Below are 15,643 nucleotides of genomic sequence, written 5' to 3'. Positions count from 1 at the left end.
CTCAGCCACATTAGGGAGATGTAAACAATCCTTAGATAAGCACATGGTTGATTTTGGGATAGTGTAGGGGGACAAGCTGAGAATAGTTCACAGGTCAGTGCAACATCGAGGGCTGAAAGGCCTGTTCTGCACTGTACTGTTCTATGTTCCATGTTATAAACTTAGTGCAGGAGGCTGAAAGAAATGAGCAGCTTTAAAACAAAAACCTCTTGGAGCTGAAAGCGTTCAATGAGAGTCTGAGCCCGGTGGTAAGTTCAGGTAACCTTTATTGTGACCCAACTTTGTTACAGCATCAGATCCCCCCAGCAAAAAGGCAGAGAAAAAGCTGTTGCTTTTTGAACAGCTCAAGGTCAAAGTGCACACACCACACCTCCCCTGTCCCACCCCCCCCCCCCACTGTCTTTACTATTGGTCAGCACCAAGTTGTCCCTTTGTAATTGGATCCTTGGTACAGCCGTAACCCGGAGGAAGTATTGCCTCACTCAGCAATTTTAACCCATACCCTGTCTCCAAGTAAGTGTCTCCCCGCTCATTTGCCAGGAAGGGGCAGTGTAGAGTCAACCAGACTGTTGTGGGTCTGGAGTCAGGTGTAGACCAGACCGGGTAAAGGATGCAGCTGGAACGATTGAGTGAATCCTTTCCCCCAATGGTGGTTCCCTTCCCTAACAAGGGAGAGAGGGAAATCAGATGGGGGCTTTCTCCCCTGCACCACCCCCTCCCTGAAACGGTCTCATCGTTAGATTCCGAACTGCACATTTCTGACCGAGTACCGATCCTACCATCTGTCTTGGCAGGATTTGAACCCGGGAGTCCCCGGAACCTGGTTGATAGTCCAATCGATAATGGCACTCGGCCGTCACTCCTTCAATCTCCCTGCGATGGCACGTGAATTCGCTGGTGCTTCCACAGGTTGCAGGAGTAGGTGAAGCCCTTCCCGCACTTAGAGCAGGTGAACGGTCTCTCCCCGGTGTGGATCCGCTGGTGTCTCAGCAGAGTGGAGGATGTGCTGAAAGCCTTCCCACACTCGGGGCAGCTGAAGGGTCTCTCTCCCGTGTGGACCCGCCAGTGGGTCAGCAGGTGGGAGGAATACCTGAAGCCCTTCCTGCACTGAGAGCAGGTGAATGGCCTCTCCCCCGTGTGGACCCGCTGGTGGGTCAGCAGGGTGGAGGAATTACTGAAGCCCTTCCCGCACTCGGGGCAGCTGAAGGGCCTCTCCCCCGTGTGGACACGTTGGTGCCTCAGCAGGGTGGAGACCTGGGTAAAGGAATTCCCGCACTCTGGGCAGCTAAAGGGCCTCTCCCCCGTGTGGACCCGCTGGTGGGTCTGCAGGTTGAAGGAGCAGGTGAAGGCCTTCCCACACTGAGAGCAGGTGAACGGCCTCTCCCCCGTGTGGATACGCTGGTGGGTCATCAGGGAGGAGACGTGGGTAAAGGCCTTCCCGCACTGAGAGCAGCTGAAGGGCCTCTCCCCCGTGTGGATACGCTGGTGACTCTGCAGGGTGGAGGAGCAGGTGAAGCCCTTCCCACACTGAGAGCAGGTGAATGGCCTCTCCTTCGTGTGGACATGTTGGTGCCTCAACAGGGCGGAGGAATTACTGAAGGCCTTCCTGCATTCAGGGCAGCTGAAGGGTCTCTCCCCCGTGTGGATACGCTGGTGGCTCCGCAGGTTGGAGGAACAGGTGAAGCCCTTCCCACACTGAGAGCAGGTGAACGGCCTCTCCCCATTGTGGACACGCTGGTGACTCCGCAGGGTGGAGGAATCGCTGAAGGCCTTCCCGCACTCAGGACAGCTGAAGGGCCTCTCCCCCGTGTGGACACGCTGGTGCCTCAGTAGGGTGGTGACCTGGGTAAAGGCCTTCCCGCATTCTGGGCAGCTGAATGGCCTCTCCCCCGTGTGGACCCGCTGGTGGGTCAGCAGGGTGGAGGAATTACTGAAGGCCTTCCCACACTCGGGGCAGCTGAAGGGCCTCTCCCCTGTGTGGACCCGCTGGTGCCTCAGCAGGGTGGAGACCTGGGTAAAGGCCTTCCCACACTCTGGGCATCTGAACGGCCTCTCCCCCGTGTGGATACGCCGGTGACTCTGCAGTGTGGTGGCCTGGGTAAAGGCCTTCCCGCACTCTGGGCAGCTGAAGGGCCTTTCCCCCGTTTGGTCCTGCTGGTGGGTCAACAGGTGAGAGGAATGTCTGAAGGTCTTCCCGCAGTCAGTGCAGAGGAATGGCCTCTCCCCGGTGTAACTGCGTCGATGAGTCTCCAGGGTAGGCGGGACAAGGAAGCCTTTCCCACAGTCACCACACTTCCACGGTTCCTCCACAGGGCGGGATTCCTCAGGTTTCTCCATGGCCACAGCTTCAGCTGCACACAAACACGTGTAGAGCCCCTCCCTGCCGTGAAGTCCCCTTCCCAGGCCGTATAACTGTTTCAGGCTCCACACACAGTGCGCTGTAACAGTGGGATCTCTCGTCCAGTCCCACTGATGCTGAAAACGTCCTCAAACAGGAACCAAAAAGTGTAGATCCCTCTCACAGAAATCACAGTCAAAAATCGTTGTGGTCCCGATGGATTCAGAGACTGTCAGACATTGACATCAAAGTGAGGACTGCAGACACTGGAGAGTCAGTCAAAAAATGTGGCGCTGGAAAAGCACAGCAGGTCAGGCAGCATCCGAGGAATAGGAGAGTCAATGTTTCGGGAATAAGCTCTTCATCCGTTGATTTTGAAACTCCAGTCTTCAGATTTTCATATACTCTGCAAAAACAGATTACAAAAGTCATCACTATCAATGCAGGGTAGAAATTCAGAACAAGCAATTCTCCTTTCTGTGGAATATTCTTTTCCTGTTCCACAATGTTGAAAGCACCATCCCACTCTCCCTTCCCCTCTGTTCTCAGCCCGCTGTAACTAATTCCCCTGAAGGTGCTGATTCAGGATCTTACAGGGGCAGAAAAAGCAAAAACATCAAGACTGACATCTCTCTGAATTCTGTTCTCAGCCCGCTGTAACTAATTCCCCTGAAGGTGCTGATTCAGGATCTTACAGGGGCAGAAAAAGCAAAAACATCAAGACTGACATCTCTCTGAATTTTGGATACCTCCACCTGAAAGTTAATATCTTTCACAACACTGGGATCCTGCTGAGAGTGAGCAGGTCTGATTTTGGGAAGCAATAAAAAAGTGTCAATTCAGCTACAATGCAGCTTCTTGAGGAAGGACCAGACACAAAATGGTTAATGACCCCGGGAAGGTGGGAGCAAAATGAGACATCAAGGCATTAACACCAACACACTTCAGTCAAACTCTTCTGCTCCCAGTCAGGGCAGAACATGCTCTCTGCGAGAACTCCCTTGCTGGAGGGTCCCTTGGAGACACTTCAACTGGACTTCATTGAGTTGGAGAAATGAGTTGAGTTGCTATAAATATGTTTTGCTTATTGTTGATGTCTTTTTGAAGTGGATTGAAGCCTACCCTCCTCCTAACGGTACTGCTGAGACTGTGATGAAGATTTTGTTTAAGGAAATAATTCCCCGCTTCAGTATACCTGCGTGCATTCGCTCAGACAATGGACCACACTTTGCATGTAATATTAACGGAGAACAGAAAAACCTTCCAGGTTTTACTTCCCACCCCTACGACGGTCACAGTCGCTGGGCGCTCAGCTTGCGTCTAACTGCACCATTGTCAATTGAATGGCCGCACCAACCAATCAGTCCCCGATTCCATTCTATTTGTCAGACTTCCTACTGCCGATCCTGTGAAGAGAAATATCACTTTCCAATACCTCCGGTCTGTGTATACAAACAGCTGGTGTAACACTGCCTGGGGTACAGCAGGCCTTATGTGGCACATGGACCTGGAACGGAACCCTTCTCTTGTGCATTTATAGGCCTTTTCTCTTTTCAGAACCTGATACTGTCACCAAGACCATGTACAATAGAGCTAAGGGAGAGCCCAATGGGAACAGCATTCTGAGGATCATTGTCTCCCATACACTGCGAGTGCTCGAGTCACTTGGCCCATTTTGTACAGTGCTAAAGCAACTCCTCTTGCAAAGCGTTGACCCTATACTCCTGTAGACCTGACCAGACCCCCTGGTGTAACATTTCAGTAACCTATTTTGACAAACTCTCCCTAATATACACCAAACCAGACTATTATTTCTTCAGCTAAGGTAAAGCTACCAATTTCCTTGTCCTGGATGGCAAAGATGTCCCTCATAAGGTCAGTATCGGAGCCCTTGTTCCCACAACAGTACCTTGTCCAGGCCAGTGGACAAGTCGATGGAACCTCAGCCAACCTTGCTCCAACTGAAAGGATCCCAAGGGACTGGGTGACAATACAGGACACCCGATAGGCTGGGGAATCCAGAGTACCCTGAGGTTGGAAGGATCGGCAGGGGTGACAAGTCAACAGAACCACAATTCCCTCTTTTGTGGCCTGACCATTTGAGGAAATAAGAGTAAAGAGGCTCTGAATCAGAGTAGACTGGGATTAATGGACCTGTGTCTTTACTCTGTGCAGAATCGGTATGCCTTAGACTATATACTTGCCTAGGAGGGTGAGGTCTGCACCATTGTCCAAGATAAACGCACTATGGGCATTCCCAATCTCACTGGCAATATTACTAAGATAGAAGAAGAGATCCAGGTATTCCGTGACAGAATGACTGAAGGGACCAGTTGGGGAAACTGCAGATTGGGCCGATGGTACAATTGGCTTATCGGTTTAGCTATGTCTGTTTGTCGGTATTGGTATTGTTAGCTATTTAATTGCTAGGCTTATGAGTGATATAGATTTGCCCCAGAAGATGTTCCTTTCGCGATCTGATGGCTCACCCACATGTGTCGATGGTGATGATAAATATGACCAGATGAGCTGTGAAGATGGTGGTGCCTCTCTACAGGATGTTGATGGCTGGACCACCTTGAAGGGCATTCGTTTGGACTAGCCTTCTCTTTCAGTGATCGCGGTGCAATCAAAGGGAGGAATGAGGGTGTGGGCATCTGGATGATAAAGTCTATAGCCTTAAAACTTGTCTTTAAACATTCAGACTAAAATGTAATGCTGAATTATTGAATACATTTACTGCACTAGAAAATAAACAGGCAGGAAGGCTCAGAATGAGGAGAGAACTTAAAGATAGGGATACCTGGGCTCACCAAGTGAGAACAGGATGCTGTAAGGCAATGAAGAACGTTTGCCTCAGCATCGGTGAATCTGTGTGAACAGGACACCAAGTGATAACATTCACAGCCGTTCCCTTGTGAGACCATTTTAGTGCTGAGACTGTTGAATCCTGTAGAAAATTAACTCTTAGTGCTTATCTGCAATGGATTGAAATGAATTGCATTTTGGGACTTTATGATGATATTGAGTATCCATTACTGGTTATTAAATACAAACTCTGTAAAAGGAAATATTGATAAAGCTTTACCTTACTTGCTGCAGGCGAGGCTCCAGCGGAGGAAACAGGCCGCGGGCACACTTCCGGCTTCGGGATGGCCACGCCCACTGATCCAGGTCCAGGTCCTGGTCCCGCCCCCTCCTCCGCCAACATCACACGTCAACACCGCCCCTTTCGAACGCAGCTCGTAGACCCCGCCCCTTCCTGAAGCAGGTCATAAGCCCCGCCGCTTCGGGACAAAGCCCCGCCTCTGGGAACCAAACCTCTTTCCCCCTCCTGCACTAAACCCCACCCCTTCGCCGCGAACCCCGCGCGAGTCAAAACCACGCCCCCCTCCCTCACACGCAACCGCCCACAAGGCCGCGTGCGTCCAGGTTGGACGCGCTTCATGTCCGCTGAGCCTCGCCCCGCCTACCAGCGCGCGAACCTCACGAGACACGCCCCGCCCATGAGCAGCGCCCTTCCGCTAAAACCCGCCCCCCAGGCTAAACCCCGCCCACCCAGGAGTATTTGGAAGCACTAGCTTCTGCAGCGCTGCTCCTTCTGCGGGTGGCTGTGCTGCAGGATCATAAGACACAGAATTAATAGCAAAACATCACAGTGTCTTGCAACCGATGCAATGTTTGGCACAAACCTGGACCGCTGCTGAATCCTTCATCTTTTAGAAGGGGTTGCAGGTTTCAGTTCATCAATATATAAATTCCAGGACTTTAGATCAGATTCCCTACAGTGTGGAAACAGGCCCTTCGGCCCAACAAGTCCACACCGACCCGTCGAAGAGCAATACACCCAGCCCCATTCCCCGTCACCTAATACAATGGTGCAATTTAGCGTGGCCAATTCACCCTAACCCACACATCTTGGGACTGTGGGAGGATATCCGCGCAGACGTGGGAGGGGAATTGAACCCGGGGCTCTGGTGCTGTGAGGAAGCAGTGCTAACCACAAAAAAAACAGGTGACATTTTCTATTTTTCAGCGGCAGCAGCAACCCAGGAGTGGGGAGTCACTGAGTTGAGGTTTTACATTTGAAGTTGGAGAGCAGAGGTTCCTGGGAGAGGAGGGACGACTTATTTTTATTTTCTTCCTGCTGTATAAGTCAGAGGGTACTGTTGAGGGGGGAAAACGTCCTACTAGGGGTATGCACTGGAGCCCAGGTCTCTTGCACCAGAAGGAAAGGAGGGAAAGCTGGAGAGTATTAATCATTGGGGAGTCGATACTTAGAGGGTCAGATAGAAGGTTTGTTGGGAACGAACAAGACTCGCGGTTGGTGTGTTGCCTCTCAGGTGCCAGGGTGCGTGATGTCTTGGATCGTGTCTTTGGGGTCCTGAAGGGAGAGGGTGTCCTGCCCCAAACCATGGTCCACGTAGGTACCAACGACATAGGTAGAAAGAGGGATAGGGATGTAAGGCAGGATTTCAGGGAGCTCGGGTGGAAGCTGAGGGCTAGAACAAACAGAGTGGTTATCTCTGGTTTGTTACCCATGCCACGTGATAGCAGAGCAAGGAATAGGGAGAGATATTATCTGAACACGTGGCTGTAAGGATGGTGCAGGAGGGAGGGTTTCAGGTTTTTGGATAATTGGGGAAAGTGGGACTTGTACAAACAGGACAGTCTTCACTTGAACCAGGGTGGGAAATTTACTGGTGCTATTCGGGTGGGTTTAAACTAACTCAGCAGGGGGATGGGAACCAGGGGTGTAGCTGCAATGCACAGGAGGATGAGAGCAGGAAGGACAGGGACAGGATTTCAGGGTCACAGGAATGTGCTGGCAGACAGCGAAGTGGTTTGAAGTGTGTCTACATCAATGCCAGAGTATCCACAATAAGGTAGGTGAGCTTGCAGCACGGATTGGTACCTGGGACTTGGATGTTGTGGCCATTTTGGAGACATGGATAGAGCAGGGTGAGGAATGGATGTTGCAGGTTCCAGGGTTTTGATCTTTCATTAAGAACAGCCAAGACGGTAAAAGAGGGAGAGGTGTGGCCTTGTTAGTCAAGGATAGTATAACGGTGGCTGACAGAACTTTTGATGAGGACTCGTCTACTGAGGTAATGTGGGCTGAGGTTAGAAACAGGAGAGGAGACGTTACACTGCTTGGAGTTTTTGTATAGGCCTCCGCAGAGTTCCAGGGAGGTGGAAGAGAGGATTAGCAAAAATTATTCTGGGTAGGAGTGAAAGGAACAGGATGGTCATTAGGGGGGACTTTACCTTCCCCAACATTGACAGGAAATGCTTTCACTCTCGTACATCGTATGGATCAGTTTTTGTCCAGTGTGTGCAGGAGGGTTTTCTGACACAGTATGTCGAAAGGCCAACAAGAGGGGAGGTCACACTGGATCTGGTGCTTGGTAATGAACCAGGCCAGATGTTTGATTTAGTGGAAGGTGAACACTTTGGAGAGAGTGACCATAATTCAATTAGGTTTCATTTAGCGATGGAAAGGGATAGGAATATGCCACAGGTCAAGAGTTATCGATGGGGCAAGGGCAATTATAATGCAATTAGGCAAGAGTTAGGATGCATAGAATAGGGTAGCAAAATGCAGGGGATGGGGACAATTGAAATGTGGAGCTGGTTTAAGGAACAGATATTGTGTGTCCTTGATAGGTATGTCCCTGTCAGGGAGCGAGGAAGTTATAGGGTAAGGGAAGCGTGGTTTACAATAGAAATTGCGTCTCTTGTTACAAAGAAGGAGACGGCTTATGTGTTGATGAGCCAAGATGGTTCAGATGAGGCGATGGAGAATTATAGATCAGCGAGGAAGGATCTAAAGAGAGAGTTAAGAGCAAAGAGAGGACATGAGCAGTCTTTAACAAATAGAATACAGGAGAACCCTAAAGCTTTCTATAGGTATGTGAGGAATAAGAGGATGATTAGGGTAGGAATAGGGCCAGTCAAAGACAGAAGTGGGAAGTTGAGTGTGGGCCCTGTGGAGATTGGAGAGGTGTTAATGAATATCTCTCATCGGTCTTCACTCAGGAAAAAGAGAATATTGTAGAGGAGAAGAATGAGGTACGAGATATTAGACTCGAAAGGATCGAGGTTAGTTGCACACAGGTGTTATCAATTCTAGAAGAGGTGAAAGTAGACAAATGCCCTGGGCCGGATGGGATTTATCCGAGGATTCTTTGGGAAGCGTGTGAGGAGATAGAAGAGCCTTTGGCTGTGATATTTGAGTCGTTATTGTCTACAGGTTTAGTACCAGAGTGGAGGATTGCAAATGTGCCCGTGTTCAAGAAGGGCAGCAGAGATGACCCAGGTAATTATAGACCAGTGAGCCTTACTTGTGTTGAGGGAAAGCTTTTGGAAAGGAATGTTAGAGATAGGATTTATAATCATCGAGCAAGCAACAATTTGATTTCAGAGAGTCAACATGGTTTCATCAAGGGCAGATCGTGTCTCACAAACCTCATTGGGATTATTGAGAAGGTGACCAAGCATGGAGATGAGGGTAGGGCAGTTGACGTGGTGTACATTGACCTCAGTAAAGCCTTTGATAAGGTTCTATATGGAGGCTGTTGGAGACATTGTAGAGGCATGGGTTGTTGTGGGCTCACCCAGTGATAACAGGATGCTGTAAGGCAATTAAGAATGTTTACCTTAGCATTGGTGAATCTGTGTGAACAGGACACCAAGTGATAACATTCACAGCCGTTCCCTTGTGAAATTAATGATAGTCTTTGAATCTGACCCTGAAACAAGACTCGGTACTATCCATAGCTTTGTAATTAATGGTTGGATCTTATCCATTATAATGGATTCTTACTTCCCCTTGCAAGCGGGGCATTCACAAAATAAATCTTTGCTGTCTTCAGCATTCAAAAGGACGAGAGAGAGAGAGACAGAGAGAGAGAGAGAGAGACAGAGACAGAGACAGAGAGAGAGAGAGACAGAGAGAAAGAGACAGAGAGAGAGAGACAGAGAGAGAGAGACAGAGACAGAGACAGAGAGAGAGAGAGACAGAGAGAGAGAGAGACAGAGAGAGAGAGAGAGAGAGAGACAGATCGAGATCTGCTATGGATTGAATTGAATTGCATTTTGGGGCTTTATGATGAGAGATTTTTATTCCACGCTTCCAAAGAGTATGATTTCCAGGACAAACCAAGAGTGAGGCTTTACAGGTCTGAGTTCTCAAAGGATTCCCTGGGCCACCTCAAATCTCCACTTTAACATGGGAGGTAGGACAAAATGGCTTCTGCTTGGCTTACTCGGTGGGACTGAGTCAGGCAGATACGACTCAGAACAAACAAGAAACCTCAGACAGATGTAAGTCTAGTGAAAAAAATTGCAAATGCAGAAGTAACAAATCTGAACCTAACCATCAATCGCACAAGTAACGTTTAATCCTAACCACCAGACAGGACAAATACGATCCCAAGAACAGGTTGTTTACAAGAGATTATGCTAGATTAGATTAGATTCCCTACAGTTTGAAACAGGCCCTTCGGCCCAACCAGTCCACACTGACCCTCTGAAGAGTAACCCACCCAGCTCATAGTTTGTAGGTCTGGTTTTTCCACTATCAAGATAGTAAAGGATAATCTCAGAAGTCAGACGGTTAGATAAGATAAGAGGAACTGGATAAAATAACAGGAAGGCTGTAACGAACAAGGACAGCCAAATAAGGCAGATTTAAAGAAAAACAAGCCAGATCATTAATAAGTATGATAGGCTTAGGCTTGGGTGCAGGGAATTACCAAATGAAGGAATAACGGGCACAAGTAATAACTAAATAAAGGGATAGAATGAAATAGACACTTATGATAGGTTTATTGCTCAGTGTAGGGGTGCCGAGAGAGCCCTCCGAAAAGTATAAAAAGCTCTGTATTTTACTGTCGGATATGTTTCTCTTTATACAGACACCCATCTTGCAAGATGTTCGAATAAATGTGCTGCTTCAGAACTCTTTGACTCAGACTGAAAATTATTGATTAAGTGGGGTTCGTTTCTCAGTGCACTATGGATAATCCAGCATGGCCAATCCACCACAACCTGGCACATCCCTGGGCACTACGGGTAATTTAGCATGGCCAAACCACCCTAACATGCACATCCCTGGGCACTATGGGTAATTTAGCATGGCCAATCCACCACAACCTGCACATCCCTGGGCACTATGGGTAATTTAGCATGGCCAATCCACCCTAACATGCACATCCCTGGGCACTATGGGTAATTCAACATGGCCACTCCACTTTTGATTAGAGTGGTGCTGGAAAAGCACAGCAGTTCAGGCAGCATCCGAGGATCAGGAAAATGGACGTTTCGGGCAAAAGCCCTTCATCAGGAATAGAGCCTGCAGGGTGGTGAGATAAATGAGAGGAGGGTGGGGGTGGGGAGAAAGTAGCATAGAGTACAATAGGTGAATGGGGGTAGGGATGCAGGGGATAGGTCAGGGAGGAGGGTGGGGAAGGTAGCAAAGAGTATTAAAGAGTAAGGAATTCTGTTTTGAAAGCTTGACCTTGCAGCTGCAGGCTGTCTCCACTCCTCAGGCCATCATACTGTGCTGCTTCATAGAATGACAGATTTGTTCTCTCTGTCCCTTATCAGTGATTAGAGCCTAGCTGAACCTGCAGTATAAGATAACATTCAGTTTTGTAGACATTAAGAAATGTAGGTCTGGACAATGTATGTGAACCTTACGACTGCCCCTCAGTTGCATAATTAATGGAGAGTGGGGCTTGTGTTTTACATAAAACATGTAACATTCTGTATTTTATTGGATTACATCAGACTTTATTTTGAACTAACGTATTCCCCAATGGCAACGAATAAAGCTAGTTAATTGCTCAAGGTCTCCTCTCCTGACTACTTTACTTCAAACGATTTGACACACGAGTTACTTTGCTCCAACAGTACGAATAGAAGGGAGAGAGAATTCCTCAAGTAGGGCACTATCAGAATCCTGGGACAGCCCTATTTCTGGTTTACTTCCTAATGAACAAACATTAAGCATTTATTTATTTCTGATTTTGTTTCATTTTTCTTGTTTGATTCCCTGCTGTGACTACACTCTGTATCTGGAATGGTGACAGGCTGAGATTGTGGGTTGGCTTTCGATTGACTGAATGTTTTCTTGTTCTGGAAGCTGTAAAAGAGGCGTGAAAGCTTCAGCAGAAGTCCAGCAAAGGTGAGGACAGACCGACATCTTACTCTGTGGGAATAGGGAGATCAGAGGACAGAGAAATCAGGCCCTGAAACCCGAGCTGACACCAGACAACCCTGTGATCAGTGCTTTGATTCGCAGTGCCAACCCTCTGCCTTTACCTCGCTTCCCATCTGACTACACCTCAATATTCAGGATCCAATCCTTGCCATCCTGAAGCCATGTCTCTGTAAGGAGTCTCAGACCATAATTATTCAGTGTGTGCAGTTAATTCATTCACTTTTGTTACAATGTGGCACACATTCAGATTCACCATGTATCGTTTCAATTTTTGTGATCTTTAGTATCCAGTTTTGGTTGCTGGTATAGTTACTCTCCTTGTCCCTTTCTATTGTTCTCTGATGTTCATTTTCCACATCACTACACTGCTCACCGGCCTTGATTTGGATTGGCCATGCTAAATTGGCAACAGTGCCCAGGGATGTGCAGGTTAGGTGGGTTAGCCATGGGAAATGCAGGGTTATAGTTTCATAGTAATAGTAGGAGTAGGCCATTTGACCCATCCAGCCTGCTCCACCATTCATTACGATCAGGGCTGATCTATCCATTGTCTGAGCTCCTCCTCCCTGCATTGTCCCAACTACCCTTAATTCCCAGACTCAACAGAGACACTCGGCCTTGCAGCTGTACTGTTACCTGATAAACAAATTCTTTCCTTGCATGGGATTATCTTTCTCTTTGCAAGGACCTATTGCACACATCAGCTACTAACCAACACGGTCCAGACACTACGTGACTGGGCAAAGTGCCTCAGTTTGCTCAATTTCCTGCAATTAACAGTTTGCTAATTGTTAAATGATTGTAACTTATAGAATCACACAACTCTGTTTCTTGTCGGAGTGACTTGTGACCATGAGGTCGACTTGGCTCTCCCCGTGAGCTCCGAATAAACAGTCAATAACCCAAGGTTTGTGTGTCATGATTACTTATCTAATACTTATTGGACTACTACGAGCAAGTCACCCACAGCATAATCCACTTCCATCCCCAACATGGATCAAGACACCATCCCTTTTTGCCAGACAAGTAAATGTCTCAAGCTCAGGAAACAAAGCCTGTCAAACATTAACAGGCGCAGATCTAGACCAACCTTTTCCAGAGTCTGTCCCTTCACCTCGATTGACTTTCTTTTTCCCCTCAGCTCCTACAAACCAACAGCTGAACCCAAGGATGAGAAAAGAAATGGGAAAGAGGGCGAGAAAAGAGAGTGCGGTCCTCCCAGATGTTAAACAGAGGAAGGAAGTTACAGTCTGGACTGAAGCTCAATCTTCATTCAGAGAGAGAGGAGCAACAGCAACTTCAGAAGCTCATGGTCAACCTTCCGCATTCAGACAGTGGCGGAGGTTCTGATTGGCAGGAGGACCAGGCCCCTTCCGGTCCTAGAGGGTTTCCCAAAGATTGGTCTCCCCGTCCATCAGAACGATGAGGGGAGGGACCCTATGACGATTTCACACATGCGCACCATGAACACTGCTCACGGTCAATAGAGCGGAGTCTGGATCGCATGGGACTGTGGGTATTACATTAGCCATTAACGAGATGAAATCAAGAGTCCCATATGCCATCTTAACCGTCCTTTTTTATGTGTTAATGACGAACACGTCAAGAGCTAATCTTTAATCGATTTTCAATTGATAGACTGAGTGAATCACTACAGGGGTTTAACTCTCTATTTCCAGTTCAGTGTCAGTATATCGCTCTTTATCTGCCCTCAAATAAGGACCGAATCAAAGCCCGACGTCTGTTCCACCTGAACGTTGATTTTTTTTTAGTTTGCAGGTTCCAACCCTCCGTTTCAATCATTTATTAAAAGTTACTCGTGTTACATGTGCATCGCTGGCTGGCCAGCATTTAGTTCCCCTTGAGAAGGTGGTGGTGACCTGCCTTCTTCAACTGCTGTAGTCCACACGCTGTACGGTGACCCACAATGTCCTGAGGGAGAGAATTCCAGGATTTAGACCCAGCAACACTGAAGGAACAGCAATGTGTTTCCAAGTCAAGATGGTGAGTGGATTGGAGGGGTACTTGCAAGAGGTTGTGTTCCCAAGTATCTGTTGCCCTGGTCGTTCTAGAGGAAGTGGTTGTTGGTTTGGAAGGTATTTTCTAAGTATCTTTGGTGAATTTCTGTGTTGCATCTTGTAGATCGTCCACATTCCTGCTTCTGAACAGTGGGGTAAGGGGAGTGGATGTATGTGGAGATGGTGCCAATCAAGCAGGCGACTTTGTCCTGGATGGTATCAAGCTTTTTGGATGCTGTTGAAGCTGCACCCATCCAAGCTGGTGGGAGAGTATTCCATTACACTGCTGACTTGTGATTTGTAGAAGATGGACAGAGTTTGGGGAGTCACAGTATGCCTGACCTGTTGCCTGCTCTTGTAGCCATTGTGTCTGTGATTAGTCAAGTTGAGTTTCTGGTCAATTGTAAACCCCAAGAATGTTGATATTGGGGTGTTTAGTGACAGTAACACTGTTGAATATCACGGGGCAGTGGTCAGATTATCTCTTTTGGGGATGAGTCATTGTTTGGCAGGCATGGCATATATGTCACTTGCCACTCCTGAGCCCATTGGATATTGTTAAGATCTTGTTGCATTTCAAACTGAACTGCTTCAGTTTGTGAGGAGTTGTGAATCGTGCCAAACATTGTGCAATTATTGGTGAATATCTCCACCTCTGACCTTATGATGGAGGAAGGTCACTGATGAAGATGGTTGAGCCTAAGAAGACACGACCCTATGAATTCCTGCAGAGACGTCCTGGAACTGAGATGACTGACCTCCAACAACCAAAGCCATCTCTCTCTGTCCCAGGTATCCCTGAACAATTCAGATACACAACAATATTTCAAAACTAATTGAAGGAATACAGATGAAACACCCCTCTTCTGGGAGTCTCCAGTGCAAGGTTTTCTGTTCGGGGAACCATCTGATCAGTGTCGACTGTCATCAACCTTTTTGATCTTGGCCACACACAGCGCCCCCTGTCCATTAGCCCCCGCCACTCCAGCGCTCCCTGTCCATTTCTACGCCGGCACTCCAGCGCCCCCTATCCATTCTCCCTCACCACTCACAGCACCCCCGTTCTTTCCTCCCACCACCCACAGCTCCCACTGTCCATTCCACCGCCAACCACAGCGCCCCTTGTCCATTCTCTCTCCATCCCCAGGTTCTTGCCCGTTCTCCCTCTATACTCCAAACACCCTGTCCATTCTCTCTCACGCCACCCTCTGTAACCCTGTCGTTTCATTCCTCAGGCCCTGTCCAGTCCGTCTCCCCACCTTCTACACCCATCTATTCTCTCTCACCCCACACTCTGTCCCATGTCCATTCTTCCAGCCCCCACCATCCATTTTCTCTCTCTCCCCTCCCCCCACCATCTGCCACCCGCCCCATTCTCTCTCCCCTGAAATACACCAGGCTCGGAGTCAGAATTGGGGTTCAATGACAGAGTTTATTGCACAAGGAAATACCGGGGCTCCAGGGAGAGAAAGACACCAACAGCACAGTGTCAGCTGCGAGACTTCTCTCGACCCGGAGCACACGTCAAGAAGCTTTTATACATTTTTGATACAATCGGTCAGGGATGAGATTATTGTCTTTGTAACATGATTTGTTTATGGTAATCCTTGCAGAATCGTTGATAGTTGATACAATCATTGTCAGTTCCAGCACAACCTTTGTTAATTTCCACACAGTCGTTGTCAGTTTCAGTGCAGACGTTGTCCATTTCAATGTCTGCATGGAAATCCATTGTTGTTGTAATGGGCGCTAATTGCTCTCCTTGAGAAGGAGGATTCCTGCAGCCCTGGCTGTTAGCATTTGGTATTGAGTCTGTATCATGCTGTTGGCACTTCTATAAGAGGTGTTGGCTGGACCCAGACACTTCAGTGGGCAGTATTCATTACTCATGAATATTCTCTCCCCCACCCGCCTTAAACTAATCACCTGGGTTGTGAGTCCATTGTGCTAACATTCTGGTGGCCCCAGGCAGTGTCTGTATCTGCTCTGCTGTTTCTCTCCATATTGTGATCCAGTGACCATCTCGTGTGTCAAGTTGGCCAACTGATGGCTCAGTGACCA

The 15,643-nt window shown here is 48.2% G+C and overlaps 1 protein-coding gene across 2 annotated transcripts in view; it reads right to left on the bottom strand.

Annotated features, from left to right (window-relative positions):
• Positions 1 to 397: 397 nt before the first annotated feature.
• The window catches only part of LOC140487199 (uncharacterized), a 71,480-nt gene continuing 56,234 nt past the window's right edge, over positions 398 to 15,643 (bottom strand). Inside the window, exons 1-2 of one of the 2 annotated variants that reach the window (XM_072586846.1) lie at positions 5,427 to 5,494; positions 398 to 2,744 (exon numbers count right to left, since the gene is read on the bottom strand). In XM_072586846.1, the coding sequence (XP_072442947.1) occupies positions 865 to 2,337 (1,473 nt within the window). In that variant the 5' untranslated portion in view covers positions 2,338 to 2,744; positions 5,427 to 5,494 and the 3' untranslated portion in view covers positions 398 to 864. Of the gene's footprint in view, positions 2,745 to 5,426; positions 5,495 to 15,643 lie in introns of those variants that run through there. The other variant, XM_072586848.1, reaches the window with a different exon arrangement.

Source organism: Chiloscyllium punctatum, chromosome 16 (assembly GCF_047496795.1).
Source record: "Chiloscyllium punctatum isolate Juve2018m chromosome 16, sChiPun1.3, whole genome shotgun sequence".
Classification (NCBI taxonomy): domain Eukaryota; kingdom Metazoa; phylum Chordata; class Chondrichthyes; order Orectolobiformes; family Hemiscylliidae; genus Chiloscyllium; species Chiloscyllium punctatum.
This window is presented reverse-complemented; position numbering and strand designations above follow the sequence as displayed.